This window comes from Cottoperca gobio, chromosome 21 (assembly GCF_900634415.1).
Source record: "Cottoperca gobio chromosome 21, fCotGob3.1, whole genome shotgun sequence".
Lineage (NCBI taxonomy): Eukaryota > Metazoa > Chordata > Actinopteri > Perciformes > Bovichtidae > Cottoperca > Cottoperca gobio.
In genome coordinates this window covers 18159344-18187123 of record NC_041375.1, presented here as the reverse complement: position 1 = coordinate 18187123, position 27780 = coordinate 18159344, and the positions used below count along the sequence as shown (strand labels likewise).

General features: G+C 41.3%; 1 protein-coding gene across 2 annotated transcripts in view; it reads left to right on the top strand.

Moving 5' to 3' along the window:
• myo3b (myosin IIIB) overlaps positions 1 to 27780 on the top strand; it is a 62613-nt gene that overhangs the window by 29771 nt on the left and 5062 nt on the right. The window contains exons 24-36 of one of the 2 annotated variants that reach the window (XM_029459022.1): positions 5998 to 6077; positions 6797 to 6817; positions 7948 to 8025; positions 8634 to 8839; positions 11411 to 11522; positions 11663 to 11825; positions 12247 to 12327; positions 13731 to 13827; positions 15138 to 15177; positions 16080 to 16203; positions 24838 to 24938; positions 25316 to 25362; positions 25724 to 25878. In XM_029459022.1, the coding sequence (XP_029314882.1) occupies positions 5998 to 6077; positions 6797 to 6817; positions 7948 to 8025; positions 8634 to 8839; positions 11411 to 11522; positions 11663 to 11825; positions 12247 to 12327; positions 13731 to 13827; positions 15138 to 15177; positions 16080 to 16203; positions 24838 to 24938; positions 25316 to 25362; positions 25724 to 25832 (1259 nt within the window). In that variant the 3' untranslated portion in view covers positions 25833 to 25878. The remainder of the gene's footprint in view (positions 1 to 5997; positions 6078 to 6796; positions 6818 to 7947; positions 8026 to 8633; positions 8840 to 11410; positions 11523 to 11662; positions 11826 to 12246; positions 12328 to 13730; positions 13828 to 15137; positions 15178 to 16079; positions 16204 to 24837; positions 24939 to 25315; positions 25363 to 25723; positions 25879 to 27780) is intronic. The other variant, XM_029459023.1, reaches the window with a different exon arrangement.

The window sequence follows — 27780 nt, the reverse complement described above, 5'->3', positions numbered from 1 at the left end:
CTTTCAGACTGGCGGATCAAGTTCACGTGATGATTTGTCACAGACGTAAACTGTTAGTGTGTTGTGCAGTTTGAGCCTGTTTATCCTAAAAAGCTTTACCAAAGCTCACGGTAATTATATTGATTATTGTGCATGTTCATATAAAGGCAGTATGACTGCAATGTACTCACAGTCAACTCTCTGTTATTTCTTTGGAGTTGGAGGTCTAATTTTCTTATTGCAGTTTGTGGAACTGCAGATCATCTCATTAGATAAAAGCTATGAAACGTTCTGCTCCGGCTTATCATTCTGGAAAAGATGGAGCGCCGTTTAAAGTGAGATACAGTATAGCATCAGAAAATTATAAATCTATTCTTCGGGGTAAAATTTGTGGGGGGATTTAATTTGCATTTTACTTCACATTATAGATTCACTGTTATCTGTGAAATTACCATTATCTGGGGGGATCTGATGGAAATCTGTTTTACACCAGGGTGGTTTCACACTCTGGGTCGCCTCCTCACAGTGTCACCACTAGGGGACACCCTCGTAGACCTGCAGCCTGGTACTGTGATGGAAGTACAATACTGGATCTGGGACAGTCAACCTCCACACTTTCATTCAGTAAACGTTAATGTTTCTGCTGGCACGCACATAGTGCAGTGATACAGGAACAAGCTCTAGACCACATCATTTTGTTTAAAAAATGCTAAAAGTTTCAAACAGACACCCAGTCCACATTTATGTAATTCTTTCAGTAGACTACTCGCTAATTTCACACAGCAGATTGGGAATGTGATGGTCTGGAGTATCAGTGCAGTTCATGTTTGGGGAACAGTAGGAAACTAGGAGGGCCCCAGAAAGTAAAAAGCTCCGAGGCGGTGAATGGCGAGGCCACTTGAGCCCTGCAGAATGTGGGTCCTTGAGGCTTGGACATGTGGTGGTGTTTTGTCAGAGGAAGTGAGATGTATTTGCATGGACAAATTCATCAGAGACAAGGCCTTTCCCAGATCAGGGGGATCACAGTGTTTGAATTGGCTGGGCTCTGTAGGGCCTACCAGGGCCTGGGCAGCCTGCGGTCACAGTATGGGTCTCTGTGGGTGGATGTGTGCGTGTGTGTGTGTGTAGCCGCAGGGCTGCCTGGCCGTGCTGCTTGTAGCACAGTACATCTGCACACACACACACACACACACACACACACACACACACACACACACACACACACACACACACACACACACACACACACACACACACACACACACACACAGAATCTCAAGACTGCCAGTCCTTTGTCAGAGCACAATGAAAATGGAGGATGTGCTGTGTGATGCGTGCCCAGAGAAAAGTTACCGTTCACATACAATGGAAAGACATTTTATCTTTTGATAATTTATAATGTATGTATATATGTATGTATCTTTGAATTATTGGTATGCAGGCCAGCGGAGCATTTAAAATATTCATGTGATTAAATTTAAGCAGTGTCAAAATATACGTAGAGCTGTAGCTGCAGATGTATTTTACTTAAAAGTCTGATTTACTGCTGCATGTATGCATGGAGCGTCAAATGATTTACACCTGGAACATAGCACTTCTTCTAATTTGAGATGACTTTCTGTGGTGACTTAATTTAACATCTTTCTAAATGTTGTTTATCAGGCAGAAAAATCCTCCCTGAGATGTTATGTATCCATGCTGTTCTTGTGATAGTTAATCTGTGGTTTGAGAAACCCTCCTAAAGCCATAAGAAAGCAGACAACCATGACTTCAATCTGTCTCATTAAGGAGGAAAACTGAATGTTGTGATTGGATGTGGCTTTACTGTATACAGTATGTGTTGGCAGTGGGGCATTTACTCAAGTAGCCTGCTGTAATTTTTTGATGCGCTTGTTTTTTTTCACTAGCGTTACTACTTAGCTGCAGATTAATATTTTACATACAAAACATGTGATTAGTTTAAGATAACAAATTAATACCATAAATATAGTAAGAAAAATCATCTCGATGATCTGCTACACTATTCATTGACAAAGTAATGTGTCTGTAATAATAATTAATTAAAATTACATACTATAATTATTCAACACTGACGTTTTTAGATGCACGACATTTACTTGTAACTGCACATTTATTATTGTTGTTTTGCTATTTTTACGTAAAGTTACAATTTCGGAGATGTCCGTTGTTCTTTTTGGCGGCACCTATGGCGATAAGCGGTAATTGTTTTTGGATTTCACTTCCTAGAGATCACCGCTTGTGATTTTTCCCGGGAATGTCGCCACAGACACCCAGTTCGTTATACTGCAAATACAAGGGCTTTCATCAGTTGGCCATATTATATATTATTATATTATATACATATATATATTTATTTTTTATTTTTATGAAAATCTTCAAGATTACAACTTTAAGGTTTAATTTGACTATAATACTTATAATACTGACACATGAAAAAACAACCTAAGTGTCCACATTCTCAGGCTTCACATTTCTGTGACAAGATTTCTTATTTATATTTTGCAATGAGTTAACAAAACAAGGTCCAAAATGTTTTCCTGTGAAATATCAGGGGTTATAAATTCAAGTCCAGTATCAATATTGAAAAATATACATTGCTTTTACATCTTTGCATCAAGCCACAGTTGCAGTTCTGCCATCCTCTCTATCTCCCTCCATCCCCCTTCATGTTAGGGGATCCTCCTGTGTAAGAAATGACAGGCTTCTCCCAGCAATATGACACATTTGGCTCTTTGTTCTCTCGCAGTAGACGCCTTTTTTCATCCCAGTGGACAGACAGTCTTTCACGAGACTTCCACACACTCTGCCTACCAAAAGATGCACTCACCAAGTAATACTTTTGTTCAATTTCTCTCCTAATCGTGGTATTGTAGAATGTTTAGAGTCAGCAGTGGGCCCCGCACATCAATAGCAAGGAGCCAGCTCTTCTAAGTCACATGGTACAACATCCTTTGATAAATGCAACACTGTGTTGTGTCACTAAAAGCCAATTACACCATGCTTTTTATGATTGATCTTCTCTGACAGTAGAGGATGGCATTTAAATCAACAGCCCCCGGAGCCATCTCTAGGCATAAACGTGGTGGTTATGGAGGGTGGGAAGGGTGGCGTGGGGTTATGGGTGCTTTAATCTCATTTGCTTGGTTGCTGAGTTGAGTTTCTAGATCACATGTTTTCAAAAAGAGAGCGGGAGAGCGGCGGAGATATCCAGCCAGGCTCTGCTCACTCAGCTCGGGAAGTCTGCTCTCTCTTACAACTTTGATTGTCCCCCGTGTCGACAGCTCGATCCACAGCTTCTGAAGTACAAGGCGCACACTGGCACTCATAAAAGCATGTAGGGAGGTGTCATATTGAACGCGGGATTGCTTTTTAATCCCAAGCACATTGACTATTCTTGTCAATAGAACCCCAATACAACTGCCAGCTTGAGCTTTTTTTTTTTCCTACAGGATTCTTGCTGGGCTTAATTTTCAAAGTGAACGCACAGATGCCAAGGAAGGCTTTTTCTTTTTCTACCCCCCCACCTCCCCCCTCCCCACACACTGATCTGCCTCACTCTGTGTTTGTCCTGGAAGTCCATGCCAAGAGCAACATGCGTGAAGCAGAAACGATCAGTGGGACACTCCTCCACCGCCTGTTTCTCAAGACTGAATGACCTGATGGGAAATATTCCCCTCACCTGCTCCTCTTTTAATTATTAAGCTTCTTATATTATATTTTTCTCCCATTTTTTTTTTTTCATCATATGTCTATTTAAGAGCGCTGACAAAAGTACAAACTGCCTCGGGCTGTAAGTTAAAACATATGTGGCCTTCTTCTGTAACTTTAATCCACTGTCAAAGGACACGTCTTCCTTTTTCTTGCCCGTCTCTGTGTTTGAATAATTATAATCCACATCATTAGACAAGATCCTCACTGTATCTAAATTAGAAGGGCTTCTTTCAGGCCGGACATCACAGGTGTTGCCTTGGTTTCATGTCTCAGGAGAAAATCTTTGAGGATACTGACTATTAACCCGTGCTCTAATCATCTAGTCAGAAGGGGTATGAAACCCGCCAGAAGAATGAATTAATACGACCCGCCAAGGAATACACGAAGAAAGCAGTGAGTGTCCATTTGCAAGGCTTAGGTACAACTGTCATAGTTTCTCTCATCGCGGCGCAGCGCCTTCATCTCCCCTTGATGGTGTCATGGAAGTGAGAGGCGTGAAAGCGCAGTGACACTCCATGAGCTCGTTCCACTCGCAGCCGCTAATTCATCATGACAAATGTGCTCAGATGATCTGGCCCAGCAGCACTAATGGGGAGAGGAGAGAGCGCACTTCATTTGCACAAGACCCACTCCAATTAATCCATCCAGCTTTACTCTGGGCTAATTGGAGCGGGGCCCTCCCTGCCTGTGTGCTGGTAATATACCCGACACAGTTTAACGGCTCCTGTTCTCAAAGATCATATTTTTTTGTGTGTGTGTGTTTTTTTGTGTTGATTGTGCCGTAGGGGCGTTTGAGGATGTAAAATCTGTCCCTGTGATCCTAAACACAAGGCCCTCTCACAAACATGTGTTCATAATGAGCAATTAACTGCTCATATTTCCATGTTATCATATTTTACACTTTCCTTTCTTCTATTTTTAGGTTGAGATTCAGAACCTGTGGATACTCTTTTAAGCACATTATTGCCAAATATAAAAGTGCATATTTTAATGTGACAGTTTGTTTACCAAATGCAAAATGTATTAATTCATGGCAGAATAAATGAGCAGATAAATAAATAAAGAATTAGCAGATAACTGTCAAATGCTAAAAGCAGAATCATCGCTAGCTTAAAGGATGGTTTGAGTTCTTTTTGAAGCTCTCTCCCATCATATGTTTTGGCTTGTTTTGACTACAGCTGTGTGCGTGTGCGTGCGTGTGTGAGTGTGTGTGTGAGTGTGTGTGTGTGTGTGTGAGTGTGAGTGTCCCATGAGACACCACGTTGCCATGACTCGCTCTAAAACCTTTGGCACAAGTAGGACGTTCTTTGTCTAAAGTTAGATGTGGTCTGGCTGTTTAATTAATCCATCATAAATAGATTTTGATCTCTGCAGTGTTTGATTGATGCTCCTAATGCACACTAGATAGTGCAGAGTCCTCCGAGAAAGGCACGCGCTGATCCAGTGTTTAAGTTTTTGGCTCGTTGTCAGACCGTGTCCTGAACAACTGACGTGAGTCTTGAAATTATAAAGCAGAAGCCGACTACATATTTGCATTTTGAAAGTTCGTCGGTGTGCGGGAGAAAATCTAGAACAATTGTTGGCCTGTCACTTCAGCTTTATCTTAAAAAACTTACAAAGGTTTTCCTCCTTGCCATACACGGCTGCTTGGGTAACGCTGCCTCCTGTGTCTGCAGACGTATTTTTCTAAAGGTGTGTGTGGCACATCTGTGCAGCTATTGTTTATTCATGGAGTAAACCCTTTGAAATGTGTTAAGATACTTCCCACTCATTATAAAAATCCTGCCACCCATGGATTAGGACTTTGATGTCACCAATCCTGCTTCAAAGGCTTCTTTCACTGCTATTAATCACAGTTTAGCCTCTGAAGATATAGCCAGAGAAAACATTTGGACATCTTGTGCAGAAACTTTGAAATGTTCAGACTGTCTTGCATATGCTATGTTCATATCCTTTCCGCTGTGTGTGGGGCTGTTGGACTGCTGTGCACGCAGCTGCACTCCTGAGTCCATGGGATTCAGCTCAGCTTTAGGTTCCCTCTGAAGCGTCTCTTATACTGTGTTGCAGTATGAACACTACTGTTAATATAGTTGTGAAGCTTTACTCTTAGTTTTCCTTGAATATCTTGGTATGTTGAAAAAGAAAAATCACCCCAAAGTGTTCACTGTGTACCCACTCTCAATAACCTTGTCTTCCCTTTATTTCACACAGCTATTCTTACTTGTTCTAAGCTTTAAATAAGACCTGACAACGACCACTGTTTTCATGGTTTGTTTTTTTGAAAAGGAAATCTGGCGACGTCCAGAGCCCGGGTCACTGCCGCCTCCAGATCTCTGCCACCGCAGCTCGGTTCAGGACGCACCAAGGTGAGGCTTGTGCTCCTGTAGCACAAATCATCACACCTGGGAACATAATGTTATTTTATTTGTTGCTCACAGGCATCGCACCATAAGTAACCCAGTAAAAACTTGTGCTGTGAAGCATAGCCAGATTAATTGACTACCCTGTTATGTTTGCTGCGATGCTTGTGGTGATGCAGCATCGCCATCTGGCATTTGGTGTCTACGGCATAAAAGTGGTTTTCAGACTTACTAACTATTGTTGTTTAATGGATACTAAAGTATTAAATGTAGGTCTTCTTGAAACGAGCTCATAACTTTGGCAACATGAGAGGCCAGGATAGTTTCATGAGTCCACAATAACTCTTCCGTTAGCAACTAACAAAGCACTTACAGGGAAGTACACTGAAAGTATTTGCATCCAATATTGTTTATTAATTAATTGTCCATACTGAGGTTCTTCAGCCAGAGTTTCTTGATAGCAGAGCTTTCAAACTTTCCTACTCTTGGACTCGCACTCCAACAGTTTAAAGTTTCTATTTTTGCTTTATTTAAGGGGAAGCATTTGGTCAAATCATAAAGTCTGTAAGATATGAAACTGAAAATATATTTGTCCATTGTGAAAATATGTTTAGTTGGTCTTCACATTATGATTTGCTAAGTAAAACCCCTTAAAGGCTTCTTGTCTATCCACTTCTCTCTTCCTTTATTTCCATGTTATTCGCCGACATGTGCCGCGCTCAAAGTCTCCCAAATACCTATTGAAGGTAAGACTTGTGTTGAAATAGTAAATGAGTCTTAACATGTGTCGAAATCATAGACCAGTTCGAAGTTGTCTTCGAAAATCAACTGATCATCACTGTAATCCAAAATGAAACTTTAATTCTGCTTCACTAACTTTGATTGTGTGCAGATTCTCAGATCCTCCTCTGACATCAATCACACTGTGGTTTTGTGAAAATGTAAATCATGTCTTTTGAAGTATTTTCTTCACGAGGCCACAATTCTGCGTTATTATTGTAAACAAATGCTCTGTGATGTATCTTTTTAGATTTAGAAATACTTAATGTGTGACACAAACACAGGCCAAAATAACTGTGGATGAACTCCGTTGAACTTCCCCTTAGCACCTACTAAGTTCTTCTGAAACAAGAAATTACTTCTTTATCACAACCCAGAGGGATTGATGTAATATGTATGCAGTCATGTTCTCAATCCGAGTTGGGGAAAAGTTGACAGACACTGACACTTAAAAAAAGTTAACAGTGCGACCAGATTAAAGTAGTGTGACGGTTGTTAGAATAGTGGAAGTGAGTACTAGATAATGGTTTGTACTTTTGTGTGATCTTCTTTCAAAATAGCAAATTGTCAAAGCCTCCGATTCCTCTCTTCGTGTAACTCAGAGAGCGTTTGACGTACCTTTCTTTCTCTGCACTAGGGTGAAATAACGAATTCAGATATGCACTTTGCTACGTAGACTTACCATAAAATATCTATTGCATCATTAATTTTGATGAAGCCATGAACTGCTAAGGCCATTAGAAAGCTTATATTGTGTCCTCGTTAATCCGTCGTTGTAGGGATGACTGTCTGCTTGTGACGGCTGGTCTCATTACTCAGAATGCTCTGCAATTTTCCCATGCCCCAAAGCAGTGCAGAATTATTCTCTAGATTGTTAGCTTTAAGTGTTTATGGGGCTATGTTACACAGATGACACAGTTAGTACAGCTGTGTATTCCCAACTGGCCCATTTAGAGAAAGGAGACCTGCTGTAAAAAGAAATACCTTTATCTCTACCTAGCCCACCAAGGACGTCAGGTTGCAAACAAACTGAGCATCAGTTGAATCTGAGCCTGTTTATCAATGCAGCGTGTTCATTGTGAATGTTTGTGTTCAGGTGGACACCATGGAGATGATGCGTCACCCAGAAGAAACCACCAACATGAGGAGACAGACTGTAGCCTCCTATTTCCGTGTAGGTGTTTTCTCTTTTACGCTTCTTAACTGTCTGACAACAACAGTTTGAACACATTCTGAACTCTTGTGTTTCATTTTAAAATCATAATTTTAAATGTTCCACAATTTTTCAGAAATAACAAATAACGTGGAACCCTGCTAATGTCAACAACATAACATTGTTAGACTATACTTGCCAAAAATCCATTGATTGAAGTTGGCTTGAATCATTTCTCTAGTGTTCTCACATTCTTGACATGGAAATGCATCAAATCCAACCTGATTATAAGAAAGTATTCAGAAACAGGTGGTGATGGTTCATATGATTATAATATGTTGATATAATAATATACTGCCAATTTTTATTAGTAACGCAAAATAACACAAAGAAATCCACAATGCTTTTGCACGTTTAAAAAATAAAATATTCTGCTAATTAAGCTGTTCATGTTTTGTTTTATGAGAATTGAAAAAACTCTGAATAATACTGTCAATTACTATCCAGCTTGTACTCGGGGATCAAAAGTGAAAATCTTTGATCATTTGGATACATACGATAACTGCTCTGTGGTGTTCGTGCCTTGTCTCTGCCCACTGTTTGTCACTGTCTTCATTGTGTGTCTGCAGTACTCCCTGATGGACTTGCTTTCTAAGATGGTGGTAGGTCAGCCACACTTTGTGCGCTGCATCAAACCCAATGATGACAGGCAGGCGCTGCGATTCTCCAAGGAGAGGGTGATGGTGCAGCTGCGCTACACCGGGATCCTGGAGACAGTGAACATCCGTCGCCAAGGCTACTCCCACCGCATCCTGTTTGAAGAGTTCGTCAACAGGTAAGAGTGACGTCGAGACAGGCAGCACCTACACTCTGCAGCATCCACACATGCGGAGCGCCGACACAACCCCAGAGATAGTGCGGAACAAGTGAGCCGTGCTCTGCATCACACAGAAACACGGGTTCTTTAATTAGATAGGGGTACAAGTTGAGCAGAGCAAGAGGCTGACTAATTGGCAGTCATTAGTGATAGTGCAAGACAAAATCCTACAGCTCTTTTAACTGGGTGGATACTCCAGTGTGGAAAATATGGATAAAATTCAAACAGGGAGGAACTGTGATTATAAGGGGAGATGCATTTTAATGGATTTCCTTTTACTATTCATAAAGAGTTTGTTCTTAAACTCAGTGACCTGGAAAAGCTCAAACGTAGTCTCCGCGTCCCATTGGTATTACATTAGAACACAATTAAAACAAGAGTTCATCATCAGGGGGACTTTACGTAAGGGTGTTGTTTTCGTTATTAGAAATGTGGGACAGGATATGATAACTGTTAATACGCACTCCTGTTCAAATGTCCAACCCCAAATTTAATAAGTGTGTATCTGCACGTCTGTTAAGGAAACACTACACACACTGAAGACGAGTCTGTGGGAAAATGCAAGGAAACTTGTGTTTGATCAACTTTCCTTTGAAAAATATTCTCGCCACCTCTAATGCGGAGACTTTAACATGATATAAAGTTTAATTAACTTGGGCTTGTGGCCTGTAGGGGAAAACTTTGAGAGGGCGAGTTAGTCTCACTACTTCAGGGAAGCTCCGGAAAGTGCGTCTTAAGTTTGGTGACATAAAACTTAATTTTCTTGCATGTCCTAGTTTTGATCCTACTATTAAAAAGTATTTGATTATTGGAAAACCATCAAAAACCTGACAGATGATTTGAGTGTTTTCTCTGCAACGCTATGTATGAAGTGTGTGTGAATGAGAGGGTGTATTACCACTTCAGACTACATTTTAACCTTGCTAGTGAATCCATATGATCCTACCTGAGCCAGGCAGAAGTCATACAGACAGACCTCAACGGCTAAACTGCACCTTTAGTGAAAACTGATTTAAATTTGTGCTCTCATATCAAAGGCTTGTCTGATGTTGCCAAGCAGTGCTTTGTATTTACCATCAAAGAAATAACAGGTATCAACAGGAATTAGAATGAAAGGCTGTAGACTGAGGCGGGGAGCGGAGTTCAAAGAAGTTTTTCTTCTTGTTGTTGTTCTTCTTTTTGACCAACGCCAGAACACAAGAGACGAACCAGTCGTTTTGGAGCCTTCATGTCCCTGAGCAAACAGTTAGAGCCACTTTGTCCTATGCTGGTATTTTGTAAACTACAACAAGAGGATCAGTGGACGGATCCAGACGATATGAGCGATAAACATGCAGTGGAGCTGATGAACACTGATAGGCCCGGGCTGATGGGCATCTTCTGCGGCCACTGAAATAAGAGACGATGATCCATTCAAAAGGGCTCCCAACAAAGGGCCTCTGTTGAAGACTCATGTCTCGGTCAGGCTCTTTTTTTTCTCTTCTGAGTGAGCAGGCCATTTTCCAACTATGATGATGATTCTTTTAGTTGTGTTGAAAAAAATGTTGGAATCAATTACTTAAAAATGTTGTCGGTTACTGAAGAGGAGCTCCGTGTTTGTAATGGACTGTGTGACCAAAACACTTGTAAATTACTTTCGGACTATTCACTTCACAGTAATACTAAATGTCATAGTTTCCACTAAATTAAACAAAAGTAGTAGTAGTATTTATTTTTTCACTTTTCTGATTACCTAAAATTGTCCCCACCACTTTTTTGATATTAATTGCATATGTATTTTAAATAAAGCATAGTATCCATCAGCTCTACAAAGGGTTAAATCCCTCATGTTCCAACTGGATGAGAAATAAAGTTTCTGTTTGTTTGCTTTGGTCCCGCCTTAACGTGCAACAATGTGATTGCTGGAGTGAATTTTGGATGTAAACACAGCGCTTACAAACTAAGCTTTCCTCTTTTTATACTTATGCTTTAAACAAACAACATATAGTGTGTTCATTAGTGCACTTTAAAGGTGCTTTTGGGCGGTTTTTGTAACATTTCGACAGATCCAAGCTAGCTGTTTCCTACTGCTTCCAGTCTTTATGCTAAGCTAAGCTAACAGGCTTTTGGCTGTAACCTAATATTTATCACACAGACATGAGAGGGGTAACACTCTTCACATCTAACTCTGAGTAAGCGAACAAACGTATTTCCCAAAATGTCAAATTCAAAAATTAGATTTTACTTGCATCAAGCAGTATTATTAATCTATTCTTGAAACTGATGTCTAGTTCTTTTTCGCAATGTGGTGGACTTCCTCGGCAGTGTATTTTTGTGTTTTACGGATCAATTTCGACCAAAAACAATGTGAAGATGGCAAAAAGACAACATTAACATTCAAAAAGTGAGCCTTAAGCAGTGATTACATTACTTTTTTTCCAATATTATCTTTGATGTTACGAGCTGATCACAAAAACGTCGGCTACAGCTCGACTATAACTACATTAGATCAAATATTTATTTTGTTTTCCCCTCTGTCTGCTCTCATAGATATTACTACCTTGCGTTTCGGGCTCACCAGATGCCTGAGGCCAGCAAAGAAAACGTTGTCGCCATACTGAAGCGAGCCAAACTGGAAGCCTGGGTGCTGGGGAAGACAAAGGTAATTTGATTATTGCAGCAAAATATTTGTAAAAATTAAGAAATGTGTTTGTATTATACATTTTACCTATAATTAGTACATGTACCAAAAACTATGTATAGAAACGACAATACAGAGCTCTAGACTAAACATCCTGTCAGGTTTTTCTTCGGTACTACCATGTGGAGCAGCTGAACCTGCTGCTGAGGGAGGTGATCGCTCGGGTGGTGGTGATGCAAGCTTACACTAAAGGCTGGCTGGGCGCCCGACGTTACCGAAAAGGGAAGCAGAAGAGAAACCGCGGCGCCGTCATCATCCAGTCAGGTACACTGGTATATTAATTAAACAGTAAACCGAGGAAAAGAGTTATTCAAACTTAAGTAAAAAAAAATGCAAATTAACATCCTGATGTATTCTTTTATCATTTTATAATGAAACAGGTGCAAATTCGATGTGAATTTGAACGCTGGTTTCTTAATGACCTCTAGTCTATTATGTGCCGACAAGTCTTCATAAAAGAGATGAGTTTGATAACCACAGCTTGACCTACGAGGGTTAAGAGCAATGCTTCAGAGCAGACAATAAGACCTCAGAGAGTTCAAAGGGATCCATCCCTCTGCCACCTGGTTTAGCAGTGTTTTGAAGTGGGATCTTGTGTAGTATGTGCAATCTATTTTGTTTCACAGAGACAGGTCAGCAATATCTTGCACACACACACACACACACACACTGTCTCTTTCTCTAGCTTGGAGGGGCTATGTTGCTCGGCGGAACCACAAGAAAATAAAAAAGGAGCGGGATGAGGCCGCTACCCGCATTCAGTCAGGTAAAGAAATGTTTGTATATTTTCTTCTGAAGTTCTTCATGTATTCAAGTGCGGACCTCTGGAATTTCTCATGTGTCCGGTGAAAACACACACCACTTTTTCATTCATTTTCAAAAGGAAAAGGGATAAAGGCCTGAAAACCTTACGTCTTTGTGAAACACCTTTTTGATCTCAATGAGTGGCCTACGAAACAGTAATAATTAATTAATAATGCATAAAGAAAAGCTTTTGAAAGTTTGGGCAGCATTTGGTCTCCATGTTTCAGAAGAACAGTGCATACTGAGATCCTTTTTTCCTTTCATCTCTTTCCCAGTAAAGGCAAGAGAGGGGCTTATCCCTTCTGTTTCCTCACGACTTCCTCTCTCAAATTCCTGGCCTATTACACAGCTCTCACATACCAGAAACAAGATGCCTTTTTATACTGTCAACCTTTTCATCTGAAATGTAAATTAATTCTTACTCAGTGTGCCTTGACGAAGATCAAAGTGGGCACATTAACCTTCCCGGGTGCCCCCTCCTCCCCCCTTCCTCGGAGCCTCTCACTAGAGGACAACGGAGGGTGCCAAAAGGGGCAGGAGAGAGGAGGGCAGGGGGAGGAGATTTGGCATTGTTTCTCCCGGCTCTCCTAAGGGCTGCCCTCATCTGGCACATGGAGCATCTCAGTCGCCTGCACACCTTGTGTAAATGTCCTCCATTAAAACCCTTGTAAATAACGCTGCAGAATGGGTAAACATGGTCTTGGTGTGAGAAAAGCCTCTCTGTCGCCGCTCTCTTTCTCTTTAAAGAAGTGTGTTTGTGTGTGGCCGCTGGGGTCCAGGGGGGGAGAACCTGAACCTGACATAAGTGGGGCCTCAGCCCCCCGGCAGAGCACTCCAGCACATTCACATTGTGTGTTCTCTGCAGCTTATAGCCTTTGAGGTGGGCTGCATTTGCATTCTGAAAATAAACAGATGCCTTTCAAATGTATGAGCCTGGTGGCTTCTCAGATCTCAGCGGGGCCTGGGGGACTTGCTCACCATTGATCAGATTAGACCATGCAAAATAGAACCATGGCTCGACAATGTACTTGAGCTTTATTTTCCTGCACACATAATTTTACAAGAAAAACACAAAGCACGTTGATGGTGTAAGTCAGCAGGCTCCGTTTACCATCCATCTGAAGCCAGTATGTCTCAATAACCACACAATGTATTCCCACTGCTACACTACACTCAAATGGATGACAAACATTTCACAGGCTGTTTTAGTGCTTCGATAAATTGTTGTAATTTGTGTTCATTGCAGCAATTACATTCAATAACTTCCTCAGTGGACTGTATGTATGCTGTTTTGATGGATGGTACAGGGAGGAAAATGTTTTTCTGACCATGTGAGAGCATGTCCGACATTTATATCCTGTGCAGCTTTCAGGGGCTATCGGGTGCGTCGGGATCTTGAAACCCAGGGGCACATATGTCACCCTGAGGCTGGAGGAAAGACCACCAAGGAGGAGCACACAGGGTGAGCCTTGACATCTCTTGTCCTTCAGGGTCTGTTTTTATTTATGTTTTCATTGTTTCTTCTTAGAGCGCAGACAATCGGCTTCAAATATGACCTAAAATGAGAGCCCCATTAGAGACGGCTTATTGAGCAAGAGGCCTCACATAGCTGTCACTCATATTTAGCCCTGCTGGACGGGCTCCTATTGCCCTGTAATGTACTGTTGTTTCAAGCAGAGGAGAAAGCTCCTCCCTAAGCACCACCTCTTTCAGTTTTATATACGTAATAAATATCTTTCCACCAAGATAGCACACTTGTCTGACCACAAATGGGGTTGGGCGCTGCACTGGTCTCCAGATGTACGAGCTGAAGACTTTGTGTTTATTCAACATATGGGCAGACCAGTCATTAAGAAAGTATGTGCTAAGCAGGAGAGCAGCCACCGACTGAACAGCAGCACACGTGGTGCTGATGGCGGCTTTTAGCTTCGTGTTTAGCTTTTCTCTGCACCACAACTCACACTTCTCAGTTATTACAAATTCCCTGATGTTAGGTTTGAGATTACGTACTAAAAATGTATCTAAAATTACAATAATGACAAATACGTGTTTGTAGAGCTGCGTTGCTCATCTTTAAACCAAGGCATGCGTACGCGAACTCTCGTTCAAATCTTGGGTGACTTTTGGTCAACGCTGTGCATCTCTCCCGAGACTCAAACTCCAAAATACTAGATTTACACTTCTGAAAATGTTATGCTTGTTGTATACTCAAACCGAGCAGAGCCCCATCTGGGATTTTTCTCTCCGTGTTTACAATCATATTCCTTGGTGAGAAAAACTTCAAACCTCCACTTAACAATTCTGTTTAATCAGTGTTGGAATCTCTCCATATAGATTTATTTTGACATGATCTGGCCCATTTTCCTCCTGCAAGATCTATGTTCTCACCTACATGCTGTTCTTTTCCCTTTTGATATCCCTCCTCCCTGCCATGCATGAATTCTGTGTTTGCATCCAAATAACAGAGCCTCCAGTTGCATCACCAAGTCCAAACTGGAGGAGATTTTGTTTTTCTAGGCTCGAAGCATGACTGCGACTGGCATGCAGCATTGTGTTTGCAGATGTTGTCTCATTTGGTGTTTGTTTTCTTAAATAATGCAACAATGAGTGATCACACACAGAAACACGTCTCTGTCTTGCTCTCTGCAAATTGCATAATCATAAACCAGAGCTGCTTTTGTTAATAAACAAGGAGACAAATGCAATTTGTCCTCAGCTCTGCCGGATACTTACAATATGTGTTGTTCTATGACATATATCTTATTTCCACAGGTCTAAAGAGGCGCATGCGGATCACATACGTAGAGGAAATGTAAGTGACAGAATATCAATGAGCATTTTCTAATGCCTGACTTTAGCCGTGTATATTAAATGCTGCTCCTCCAAAGCAGCTTTAACCCAGATTATTCTTTGGGATTTTTTTTTGAGTCCTTGAGACAAAAGAGTTCTCTTGCTCCATCCTTCATCTCAGCGGAGAAGACAGGGTGGTACGGGAACGAGAGAATCAAAAGGCTGGAAATTCACGGCTGAGAATAAATGCTCGCTCTTCCCTGAGGTGATTTGTCTTTGCGCTCCTCTTTCTACAGATGTTAGACCCCTTTTTTAGTAAAGACCTGAGGTTCTTTGGTAGCACTTTGATATCCTGCTCGGATTCAATATGTGAAATAGAAGAGCCACTCCGTGACTTGGAGCACATCACAGTCTTTGAAGTCTGATCCAATTTTTGCTGCTCACCATTTGATGTTGAAAGGATGAAATGAGGAAAATGTACAGTTTTTGCCAGTAACTCTGCTGAGCATATGTAAGATTAAAAAAGCAAAATCCTTTGGAGGATGTATTTAGAAATGTTAAGCAGATTAATACTTTCCTATAGCTCTTTTATTCAAAGATAAAATTAAATATGAGAGGAAGTCTGTATGAGCTGTTTTTTACCCTCACAATTAAGTCAGTGTGGTGCTGTTTGCTAGGAGGTAGGGCTAGTAAAGGGGGATATGCAATTGCATTAGCATTTGATTAACATTGCAAAGCACATTAATGGGTTTGAGTTATATGAGTGCCAAATTGTAAATTGTAAATAAATGAATACAGTGTCTACATGACTAAATTGGAAAGAAGAAGAAAACACATTACGGAGCTTGCTTTAACTTGTGTCTATTTATCCGCTGCTGTCTTTGACATTGCTCTTCTGGTTGTGTTTACGCCTCCTCTTTCAAGGTTGGCCTCGACAGCCTCGACAGACAAGTGAAAGACATCAAGAGAGACAAAGGCAGAGCAGAAGACAGTGTAACGAAGCCTTGCAGGGAGACAGCTAGACTGCGAGACATGCAGTGTAAACAAGGTAAGCCCGAGCATAGAGCTGGCGGGTGCAGGTAATTACACAAAGAGACAGCAGAAATCCCGCCTTAATGGATAAAGTGCCATTTTTAATACGGGGCCCCTTTCAACCTTTCATCCCAGCCAATCCTATGCTGCCATTCTTTGTTGACAGCAAAAGGAGAGAAGCATTATAGGTGATCATTTCTGCGGTATTTTAATAACCCGGGTCAGCTCATCATAAACGTCTCATGGCAAGTGGGGGGGGGGGGCCTTTCGAAGTGGCATGAGCACTTCAAAGCTTTCATTCTCCTGCACGGCGAGCCCTCCACTAAGGATTTCATCAATGACTCTAATAGACCTGCACAGTAACGGTGACAAGAAAACACACAAACCCTGATTTGTTGAACATATGTTTGGTTTGCTTTCTGCCCCGGGCGGTGAATTACATTAATTCCTGCTGCCTGGAAGGCTGAGTGGGTGGCTGTGCAGGGGGCCTCCGATTACGGCCGTCACCCAGCCCACCACTGCGGTAGCCTGGGTAATGGGGGCCCGGCCCTTCATTAATGTTATTAGAGGGGTATGAGGTAAGAGACGGAGGTGAAATAGCATTTAGCGGCGCGGCTGAGAGATTACGGGGATTAGACATGATAATGTAACACAGACAGGGCTCTCTAGCGGTCCCGGGATTAGTGTCAGCACGCCACAGCAGGTCTGGGTTAGATAGCGGCTAATTCGGTAATGCTGCATACAGGTGACCCCCCGCTCCCAGGCATCACTGCTGCTGAAGGGAGGCAGTGTTTGATGAATTTATAATGTCAGGGTGATTATGGAGGGAAACGTTGCAGTAAATGCCAGTATGAGGGCATTTTACTCAAAGTGTGTTTTGTCCTGTGTCACTGGAGCTTCCAGTCATTTTCTTACACAGAGTTTTGAAACAACAGCTAAATTACTTTCTTGTTTTCATTATTTCTTTGTAGTTCGACACCCCGGTACCTAAGGCGAGGGTGAAGGATTCATTTGATGTGTAAAAGTTACATTCCTTTGCACCCTCTCGTCCTAAAATTAGCTAAAATGTACAACATTTAGATGATTTCATTGCTGTATAACTGGGGGGAAAGCAATGATGTTGTATCAGTCTAGAATTAAAGAGAAATCAACCTGTTTTCTACAAGATTTCTTTTTTAGAAATGAGTGTTTCTAGTGTGTCTTTGTCTTAAAACAAGAAAGAAGAGATCAGGTTGCTGCTCTAGAATGAAGACAAAATAAACTTGATTTTAGAAGATACTTGAAACAAATGAATTTAATTGGAAAAAGTTGCTCAATGCACTAGTTAGCAAATAGCTTAACTTGTTTTAAGAACATAAGACTTTAAGGACTCAAGTTGGTAAGAGGGTGATTTTTTTGTTGCAGGATTCAGTTCGTGGGGCTCCTGACCTCCAGGTTAGGAACCACTCATTTAATAAAACTTCAAACTTTTCTAGTTTAGTCTCATTGGCATCATTTATTGCAGTAAGTCAAACTCCCAGACTTCTTTTTGATATTAGGTAAATTGAAGGGTCTCTGTACTGAGTAAATTAGCCTTGAGCACATGAATTTTAAACCTGACAGTTCTGTTATATTCTATTTAAATGTCCTGACAAAAAGAAAATCCTCTTCCTCTTCCACCATGGGCCTTATTGTGTGTGGATAGCACACGTATTTTCAGGTATTCATCGTTGCCCCTTTTCCTGCCTCGTTTGTGTTGCAAGGTCTGCTTGTGGCTCGACTTCTTTCAGGAAACCCCATTTGAATATGATGAGGGAGGCCACGGTGGCTCAGGCACCCAGGGCACACTTTGATCCCTGCAGATCTGAGGGCCTTTTTTTTTTTTCATCCCGAGGTTGAGCGAGTCATGGAAGCCTAGCCCTGCCAGATGTTTGGAGACCAGCCTCCTTCCTGTGTCTCATCCTGCTGTCGCCTCTGGTGATCACATTGGTTCTCTCGGGCTGGAGCTCGACCTGGAGTGTTTCAGGACACCAGTGGAGAAAAACAGAAAATTAGCCATGGAAATCGAATTACCCCGCCTCTCCAGACACACGCTCACTGGCACACACTCTGCTCCTATTAATGCCAAAACACCGGGGCGTGACCTGGAAACTCTCCTTGTGTTTGACGGACGTTGGGTCTTTTCTAAGTGATTTGACTTGAAGCCCAGTGTTGCGCTCAGCTCTGTGTTTTTCTTTCATGTGTGAAACAAAGCAAGTGAGTGCGATGATTTGGATATACTGTATGTCTGCTTCACTGTATATATGACATTAGGCTAGGCAACTATTCTCACTCTTTAGCAAAACACCCGCAGTGTTGCATTTCATGGTGGGAAGAGAGCATTAAAGCACTTTGTACTCCAGGCGTTCTCAGATGTTCTGCAGCAACAACCTTTGATTTCCCCTGTTTTGTCAGAGAAAAGTTACACATACACAGTGAAGTCATGTAAGCTGCACACTCGAGACGATGTCACCTCTCGTCACCTGTCTCCCGAACCTGAATATTAATACAACATGTTTGGAAATGAGTCACAGAGGCGTGTGCAGAAAGAAAGCCTTTGCTAGCAAGCAGCAGATATGATCAGAGTGCTGCTTATGCTCCTCAGCGTGGTAAACAGGATGGTGCTGAGGATCAGTCAGAGCTGACTTTATGGTTTATGAAAGCTGAGCTACTTATGTTAACAGGCTTTTTGAAGATTATAGTTGTGGTAAACATACATGTCAAGAGAGAGACAGTGATAAAGTGGAGCCACAACACAGGGACCAATTACCTCTGCACCTTGGAAGATAGTTAACCTCGTATGAAGGGATGAGAAAAGAGAAAAAATTAAAAGGGTGCGAAGAATAATTGAAGTTTATGTTGACTTATTGGTTATAGTTATGTTCCCTCAGTGCATAACATGGTACAGTCAATAAGAATTGATTTAGTTTGTAGCCCTGAGCTCTCTCTGGGCTTTATAGCTGCAGCTGGGAGAGCTCATTGAAAATATGGATGCTGTTTTACCCACACTGAGGTCAAACCCACACTCACCAGTACATCTCACTTTCCTCTCCTCTCGGTCCCTCCCTCAGCTCTTAAACGTCTTCCCACATGTCCTCCCACAAGGTTTGCAGCCACCAGGTGCTGCTCCACAACCCACAACCATCCCCAAAGCAGCAACAGCAGCATCACCATATCAACATGCATCTGCCAGACAAACGATCCACCCTCTCCATGTTCTCTAGACAAATACGCTCCCACCCTCTCGCTGTCTCTCAGCCCTTTGAGTGATCTGTCTGTCTCCACATATCGCAGCGTCTCAACCAGATGCCTTCAGTTTTAGGCAAATTACAGGCTCGACGTAGCGGCAGCAGAGATTTGGAAGGGATAGGAAAGACTCAACTTAACGGAAGGAGTTGCCTCTGTCTGACGCTACCTACGTAATCCTCTTAATGTCAGTGGGAGTAGTTAACAGGATGTACTTCCAAACTACTCATCATCACAATTCCAACAGAATAATCTCCTCAGACGTAAAATCTAGGTGGAAAATGATACTCCAAGTTCTCTGTAATTTCGCACATGACTCATTTGATGTAGTTTAACAAAGTTTTTCCAAACACAAGACCTTATTATGTTGTTGTTGTTGTTGGTGACAAAATACAGTTTCGTATTTTATTATAATTACAAGGGATCACACCGATTATGAGGGAAAAAAAGCTTAATGCCACTCATTTGCATATTTAATCTATTTTTGGCGTTATGGTGTCCTTGTTATTCATGTCTCACTCCTCATTACTTAGTGTTTACTCATCTTGCTAGGTCTAAGTTCTAAATTACATGTATTATGTCTGTGACAAATGATCGACTTCCACAAAGTTCAGAGGCTTCACCTCCACGCAAACATTTCTTTAGGAGTCAAAGTTCCAAATCTGCTGTCAGAGGAAATGATTGATTTCAGTGTGAAAAGTAACAACATCCTCTGCTTGCATTAGTGAAAACAGATGCAGGCACTACTCAGTTTAAGCATTATCTGCAGGACTTGACCAGTTTTTCTTGTAATTTAAAGCACATGAGTTGCTATTTAAGTATAATGTCCAAACTGACGAGAGCGGTAATAAATCTCAGGAGCACTGAATAGTTCTGGAAATCCTCTTCAACTTCAAATATCTGTTTGGAGTCTCTGTTTTCAACTGAGGAATAATGTGTGTGTGTGTGTGTGTGTGTGTGTGTGTGTGTGTGTGTGTGTGTGTGTGTGTGTGTGTGTGTGTGTGTGTGTGTGTGTGTGTGTGTGTGTGTGTGTGTGTGTGTGTGTGCGTGTTAGTGTGTGGTAAAGAGAAGGGTCTGGGTTGCACATGCCTCATTTAGACATCAAAGGCCCCTGCTGATGATTTTTCCTTATAATCCATGCCTTTTGGTGCCTCTGCTCCCTCCATCTGAATAAACAAAGCCCAAGTGGCTTTCTGTGGTCTGGGAGAAGTCAGGTGATTGCAGCACGTGATACGGAAAGTAAATCGATACATCTCTAATTTATTCAACTAAAAATCCCTTCTACTAGCTCTTTTTTGTTGTTTCTGAAGGAGCATTCTGATTTTCAAGGGATTTCAAAGTGGTATTTAGAGATGTAATATGAGTCTTCTGCTGCTCTTTGAAAATGAAAGGAACACCTATCTCAAAAAGAATTCCAGCCCTTTTTATCTCAAGAGGCAAACATGTACAATATGTAAGTTTCTCACCGAGAAGAGCAAACTCTGCTTGGCTTTCTTTTGATACGGAGAAATCAATATTGTATGAACCGCGCTGCCTCTGTATTCCCAGTCGACCATTATTGCTCCCCACCCCAAACAGCAGACATTACCCACGATCATTTAGCAAACCCCCGGTGTGAGCCACTGACTGACCTCTTCCCAGCTCTGCCTTCTCATGTCCCAGCCGCGCTCTCCTGCCAGAGGCCAGTTTGTTAGCCTCCTTGCCTGTAATATATCTGCAGCAGCAGCATTCCTCTGGGGCTGGCCTGGATCAAATGGCAGTGATTTCCCAAACAGAGGCACAGAGATGGGAGTTTTGACCCATCCTCTGATCTGCTACACACTCTAATCGCTGCAGGTCAGAAGGGATAAATAGTGAGGCGGTGGTGATCAACCCCCATGTGTCGTGTCTGGGGCTCCAGATCTGCAGCGGCAGATCCAGCAGCTGAGCCATTTTAGGAAAACATCTAATTGCAACCGATATTGCAATAATGATTTTAAAATGTAATTATTTTTTATAAACGTAACTACAGCCCCGTATTTCTATTATTAAACTAAATATGATTGTGCCAACCTCAATCACAAATGAATATTGTGCCTATGTTAATAGAAACAGATGAAATCATTTGATGGTGTTGAGCTAAATGCTACCGTCAGCATGCTCCCAATGACATGTTCACCATATTAGTTTAGCATGTTAGCATGCTAACACTTGCTAATCAAGCACTAAACACAAAGCGTGGCTGATGTGTCATGAATGATGATGATGATGATGCTAGTTGTTGAGACATTACACTAAAAACCACAAATGTCCACATGTGTCATGATGGTGCTAATGGAAAAGTCAGTAGGCTTAAGATCTTTCAGTCTGGACCAAAGTGGTGGACCGACCGATCAACGTCATCCTGAGAGCGATTAAGCTAGCGTGGCAAATAATTATACAGGGTGGTGTTGCTTCCTCGAAAAAAAACATTTAAAACTAAAGTGTACAGAAAACAATTATATATTAATAAGCAGAAAACATATGAATCTGAAAAACATTCATAACTGTTTGTTTGGCCAACACACAGATTTTATGTTAAATAGCTCAGTGCATTTACCAGCGACAGTCGTCATTATATCTGGTGAAATCGTTAAGTATAACTTTTACTGACGTTTACGACGATAGTTGGGATTAAGAATTGAAAATTGTTTTTTTTACAATTGCAATTTCGATATGAGAACTGACTCATTCAGCTACAGCTGGTCTGGTCTTCTAGCTAACACAGAGGGCAAACAGGGATCCAGTCAGATACTGTCATGCAGTATCTCTTTTGTGTAGATGCTATTTTTAAGATAAACAAAACACATGTTTGTTGAAAACACAGACAATGCCGTCTATTCTACAATGCCATTGAATTTTGAAATTGTGTTCAAGGACGTTAGGATTCATTAATTGTGATTGAGTGCTTTGATGCAATTTCAGGGGAATAAAACATTTGCTTATCAAATTCATTTCTGCATCATTAGCACAACAATGTCCTGCATACATATTGTTTAACTGTAAGGTGCAAACATTACATTTGGTCTGGTTGTTTTTTTATTTTCCCAACGTGTCATGTAGATACAAAGCTACAATTTATCTCATTGTAATATTCCAACCTATAGGTGAGTTCAGCCAAACCAGCTACTTGTTTAGAAGGAATACACAGCTGTTTTTTTCCCCACAGCTATTTTCCTCAGTGCATCAGATCTATCCAAATATCCTCTCGCACTCGGGGGTGACAAGGATTCACACAGTGGTCGGTTAGCACCTCTGAGGCACGGAGAGATAAGATTCACGGTAAAAGTTAGCTAATATCTCAGAACTGACAGGAACTTTCTGGGCATTTACAATGTGTGACTTTAGTAAACCTGCACTGGTTTGAATAACATCAAGAAAGCCGAGGAAATATCGGGGGGGGGGTGGAGGGGGGAGCTCGCTCTTTGATGTATAGGATTGAGATGTGATGAGGTCTGTTCAAAGTGAGTACAAAGTAGTGTTAAGATGGAAAAAGCAAATGCAGCTTTAGTCAAGGTAGAGAAGCCGAGGTAGCAAAAGATGATGAAGAAATGTCCTGTCTCACCCAAAACGTAGGCAAAGAAGATGAAACGTTATCTGACATTAAATATAGATGCTTCCTTGTAAAGGTGTCAAAACAGACTTTTGTAACCTATACATTTTAAAATTCTGGGAATGTATTAAGCCTTCGTAATTGTCTCGTGTTTGAATAATGGGGTTATCAAGTAGCTCGTTATCTTTAGTAAGTCGTCAATAACATTTCACTTTCTGTGGTGCGATGAATAATTAATTATTCAGTACACTGTTTTGAACAATCAGGGAAAACAACGCTACGCTGCCAAAGATTCGGTCATCTGCTGGAAGAGAAGCAGCAGAAAGTGGAGAAGAAGTCGTTCATTGGGTGGGAATCTAATTACTTCTTACTATGTTGAACAGATTAGCCTCAGCTCACATTAATGTCATTGGTTTCAGGAGGAACTAGATCTACCAGAGTCCTGATCTGCTGTGTTAAAAGCTAATGGTCGTCACCTTTAAACGGTCAATTCTTCCAAATCCCATTCTATAGACTTTAGTTGTAACGGGGTGGCAGGAAACATCTCGGACGCAGATATCTTATAACCTCAACAATTATAACCAAAACTATCTGCTATGCTCGACACCACAAGGCACATATGAAATGGATATTATAGGAAGAGTTTTGGGAAATACGCTCTCTTGCTTTCTTGCAGAGAGTTAGATGAGAAGGTTTGATACCACTCATTTCTGTATAATAAGTATGAACCTACAGATGACGGCTGGTTAGCTTAGCTTAGCGTAAAGACTGGAAACAGGAGGAAATAGCTTGCCTTGCTCTGTCCGAAGACAAAACAAACAGAATACAGTAGCACCTCTAAAGAATGCTAAACTGGCCTTTTATTTTGGATTATTTTACTGTGTTTGACCAGCACCTGGCTGCTTTGTACTGCTGTGCAGGGGTTTTACTTCTCATTAGTTAATTTGACATCTCGGCTAATTCCAGTTGCAATCCATTAAAACCTGACACTTGACCCGGATCTTGTTTCGCCTCCCACCACAGCATTAACTACTTCTTCAATCACAGTGTAAATCAATGCTGAACAGATGTTTGATGCATTGAAAACAAATCCTTAAACTAAATGTATTGAATTGTGTCACCTATTATTAAGTTTGATTAAAATACTTTATTTACTCAAAGACTCCAAACATTTTATGATCTGACTGAAATATAAGAAATCAGATTATCAGCACTTTTTAATGTCGCCACACTTTTTTAGTGTCTTGATTGTAATGATTGTAGCAACTTTCGAGATGGTCACAGCAGTTATTAAATCATTCTTATATATATTATTATAATTTCATATTGTAACCGGCACTACATTAACTTTCACTTGTTTCTAGAGAGGTAAGATCTGATCCGAGCCTCAGTGTAAACACACACTCCCTCTTTTTATGGGTCTTCATCTCCCGAAAGTGAAAATTCTTGGATGCTGATACCACACCCCGGAGTCTGCCCTCTACCTCCTCCTCCATTGTAGCTATTTCGCAAATTGAACTCTAGTCTGCTGTGCACCTGTAAGGAGAGATATAATTAGATATGGTTATATGTGTGTATTTATGTAATGTTAAGCTGTTATTGAATCAGCTCATCGATGAAATTACATAATCTTAAACCTACACCACCATAAATTTAAAATATGCTTCTGCCACTTTGTCACACGATTGTGCAGATTTATAAAGTGGAGGGCAGAATCTGTTTACCGCTGCTGTCATCACCATCAGTATCATCATGTCGGTGCTTGTTGTTGTTTTGCTTGGTTGGATCACTGCCCTCGTTTTTCCTCTGTTGCAGGTCCAGTGATGAAGCTGCAGCAGAGAACTCCTCGCCGGCGGGGCCAGCAGCCCAAGCTGCTCAACAGCCCCGAAGACAGCCTGTACTACAACCAGCTAAATGTGAGTTCAAAGTGCCGATAAAGGCCTTTGTCTGACTTTGGTTCCACATGATAATACAATTAAACCTACCTGTGCCAGACCCTGGAGCCCCACCCCCACGCTTCTCTGCCTCTTGTCTTGAACATGTGCTTATGCTCTTTATCTGTTGCTTTCATGTCAGGATGTCTGCCTTCACGGTGAATAATTGATGTGGTTTATCAAAGCTGAGCAAGATGCATGCTTCATCAGACTCACTTGAGCCCTTTGATCAGAAAAAATTATGCTGTGACTTCTGATATTATCAGCATCTGCTCGCATTCAACACAAAATCACTTTGAATTAAAAATTAATGACTCTCTGCTCATCTTTTGACTGTGTGCTCTTGGCCCTTTCCTCAGAGAACTCTGGATTACCAGGGGAGCAAGAGGAAGCCGAGAAAACTTGGGTAAATAACTGCTTTCCTACTTACAGCAACTCTAAACAGAGCAGGCCCTTTGTGGAATAGGAGAATCCAGAAATGGAGTTGTTTTCTTATAATGTAAATGGAGAGCCAAAAATAACAGGCTTTTTATGAGCAGTTGCTTTGCGTCATTAGAGAGGGGGTTACATATTAAGGCTTTGTCAGCATGCTAATTTTAATTGTTGAAGGTCTGACTTGTATTTGCACAATAAATGACATCCTGATTCAGCTCAGTGTACTTAAGAAAACGCATGCCTCATCGCTGTATCTGCAAATATTGTTTTTATTATAAATGTATAGTTTTTTACGTCAAGGCTGCACTTTCTCGTCTCCTTTCCCATCACAGTCAAATCAAAGTTCTGGATGGAGAAGATGAGTACTACAAATTACTGTCAACTGTGGAGTCAATCCCTGAGGAAGAGTACGCGACCGCTCCCCCCTCCCACCCTTTCTAGTGGGCCTCTCGTCAGTCAGAGCTGAGCCTTACAACCATGTCAACCGGTAAGACAGACGCACCAGACATGTAGACAGACACTCCAAAGAACATCCTCAGTGTTAGATGTGCTTCGGTATGTGGAGCAAGTAGCAGCAGTGCAGAATAAGCGACCTGTACAGGCGATGCCCTCAGCTGTTAATCCAAAGTGTTTGGAAAGTGTTTACAGGAGCAACTTACTCTGCAGTGGAATTATTACAACGGTTTTATTGTATTTATTGCAAGTATTTCGCTTTTTTTTGTGTGTAGTAAGCCACCATGTACAGTATCTCAATTTCAGCAGGTTTTATAGCCATAAGGCTTCATTATAGTGTAAGATAATACATATAGCAATAAGAGGTTCTCCAGATGTCTGTTATCAAACTTTTGTTCTACTCCTGTGGTTGACTTGCTGGTCTCAATATTGCAAACATGTGTAACATTATTATGATGTTTTTCATTTTTCCAAAGGCTTTTTTCTGTGTCTTAAAACCTGCACTAAATATGAAATGATCATTCACCATACAAACTGCTGTGATATGGTACAGATGTTGCATCAATAAATGAATTAATTACATGAGATGTAGCACAAAGAATATATCATCATGTGGTGCACTGGGGAGGAGAGGTTTTATTAATAAAAAACATTTTGCAAAGTCACAATGAAACGCATAAATGCTGAGTATCCATTTGCAGTATTAATGTCAGATGTTTAAGCTCTATGCCAGAGGCTGAAAGAAACAATTACTCTTAGTATTCATGTATCCACTAATTATTTATTGATTGATTCTTTAGTCTATGAAATGTTGAAAATAATGAGAAATGCCAGAGACAAAAGAAATGTCTTCAAAGTGTTTTTCTTTTGAAAAATGTCCATAATATTACATTTATTTAACTAAAGTGGAGTCTTTGTCTTCATTTTTTTTTTACACAACCGTTCTTCCAATCGACGCCACACTTGGCCGGTGCTTTGGTGGTGACCCAAGGAAGTGCAGGGTCAGCGCGAGCTCTCGAGGTCTACAGGACTTCTTTTTTTGTACGATTTTTATTTATTTTTTGCCTTTTTGTTGGGTTTATTACTGTACAGCTGAAGATAGACATGAAAGGGACAAAGAGAGGGGATAACATGCAGTAAAGGGTCGCTGGTCTAATTTAAACTGCGGGTCGCTGCGATAAGGAATCAGCACTTCATATTTATTAGAAGTGCGTTATGTGCACATTGACATTTGGGGTGATGATGGCCTGGTGGTCTAGTGGTACGCCTTCCAAACAAAACACTAAAAGGTCGGGAATTCAATACCAGGCTGCCACCATTGTACCTCTGAGCAAGGTACTTAACCCTGAGTTGCTCCAGGGAGACTGTTCCTGTACTTAGTACAATGTAAGTCACTCTGGATAAGAGCGTCTGCTAAATTACCTGTAATGTAATGTAATGCACACCGGGTAGTGTTTTGAGACGGGACCCCTATTTACTGTTACACCGCCGAACGTCATGCTGGGTACAGCTCGCTCTCTATCGATGGTGATGTAAGGCTCTAGCATTGCTGGGGGATGCAGCTATGTCATAGCAGGTGTATTGCTCAGATCCCAATGAAGCGCAGTGAAGCGAGTGTGAAGTTGTTTGTATGTGCGGATCTTAAGAAATCAGCAACACGACGGGCTAAGCAATCGGCACGTTTTGATCGGGCACTGGCTAATAATGCCAGAAACTCAAGAGAACGTGTCGATTTATTTTCTGTCAGTTGTCTAATCTATTATCGTTTCACCATTGCCCAACATTTGCTCTCAGGAGCCCCCCGTCTCGCAGGCAGCGTGTTCCTTTTTAAATTCTGTGGTGTTAACCCGACTTGGTGAGATCTACCTATTTTTGAGCATTATGTCTATTGTCTAAGACAGATCCTGAGACAAATCCTTCTGAAACCTCAAACTCT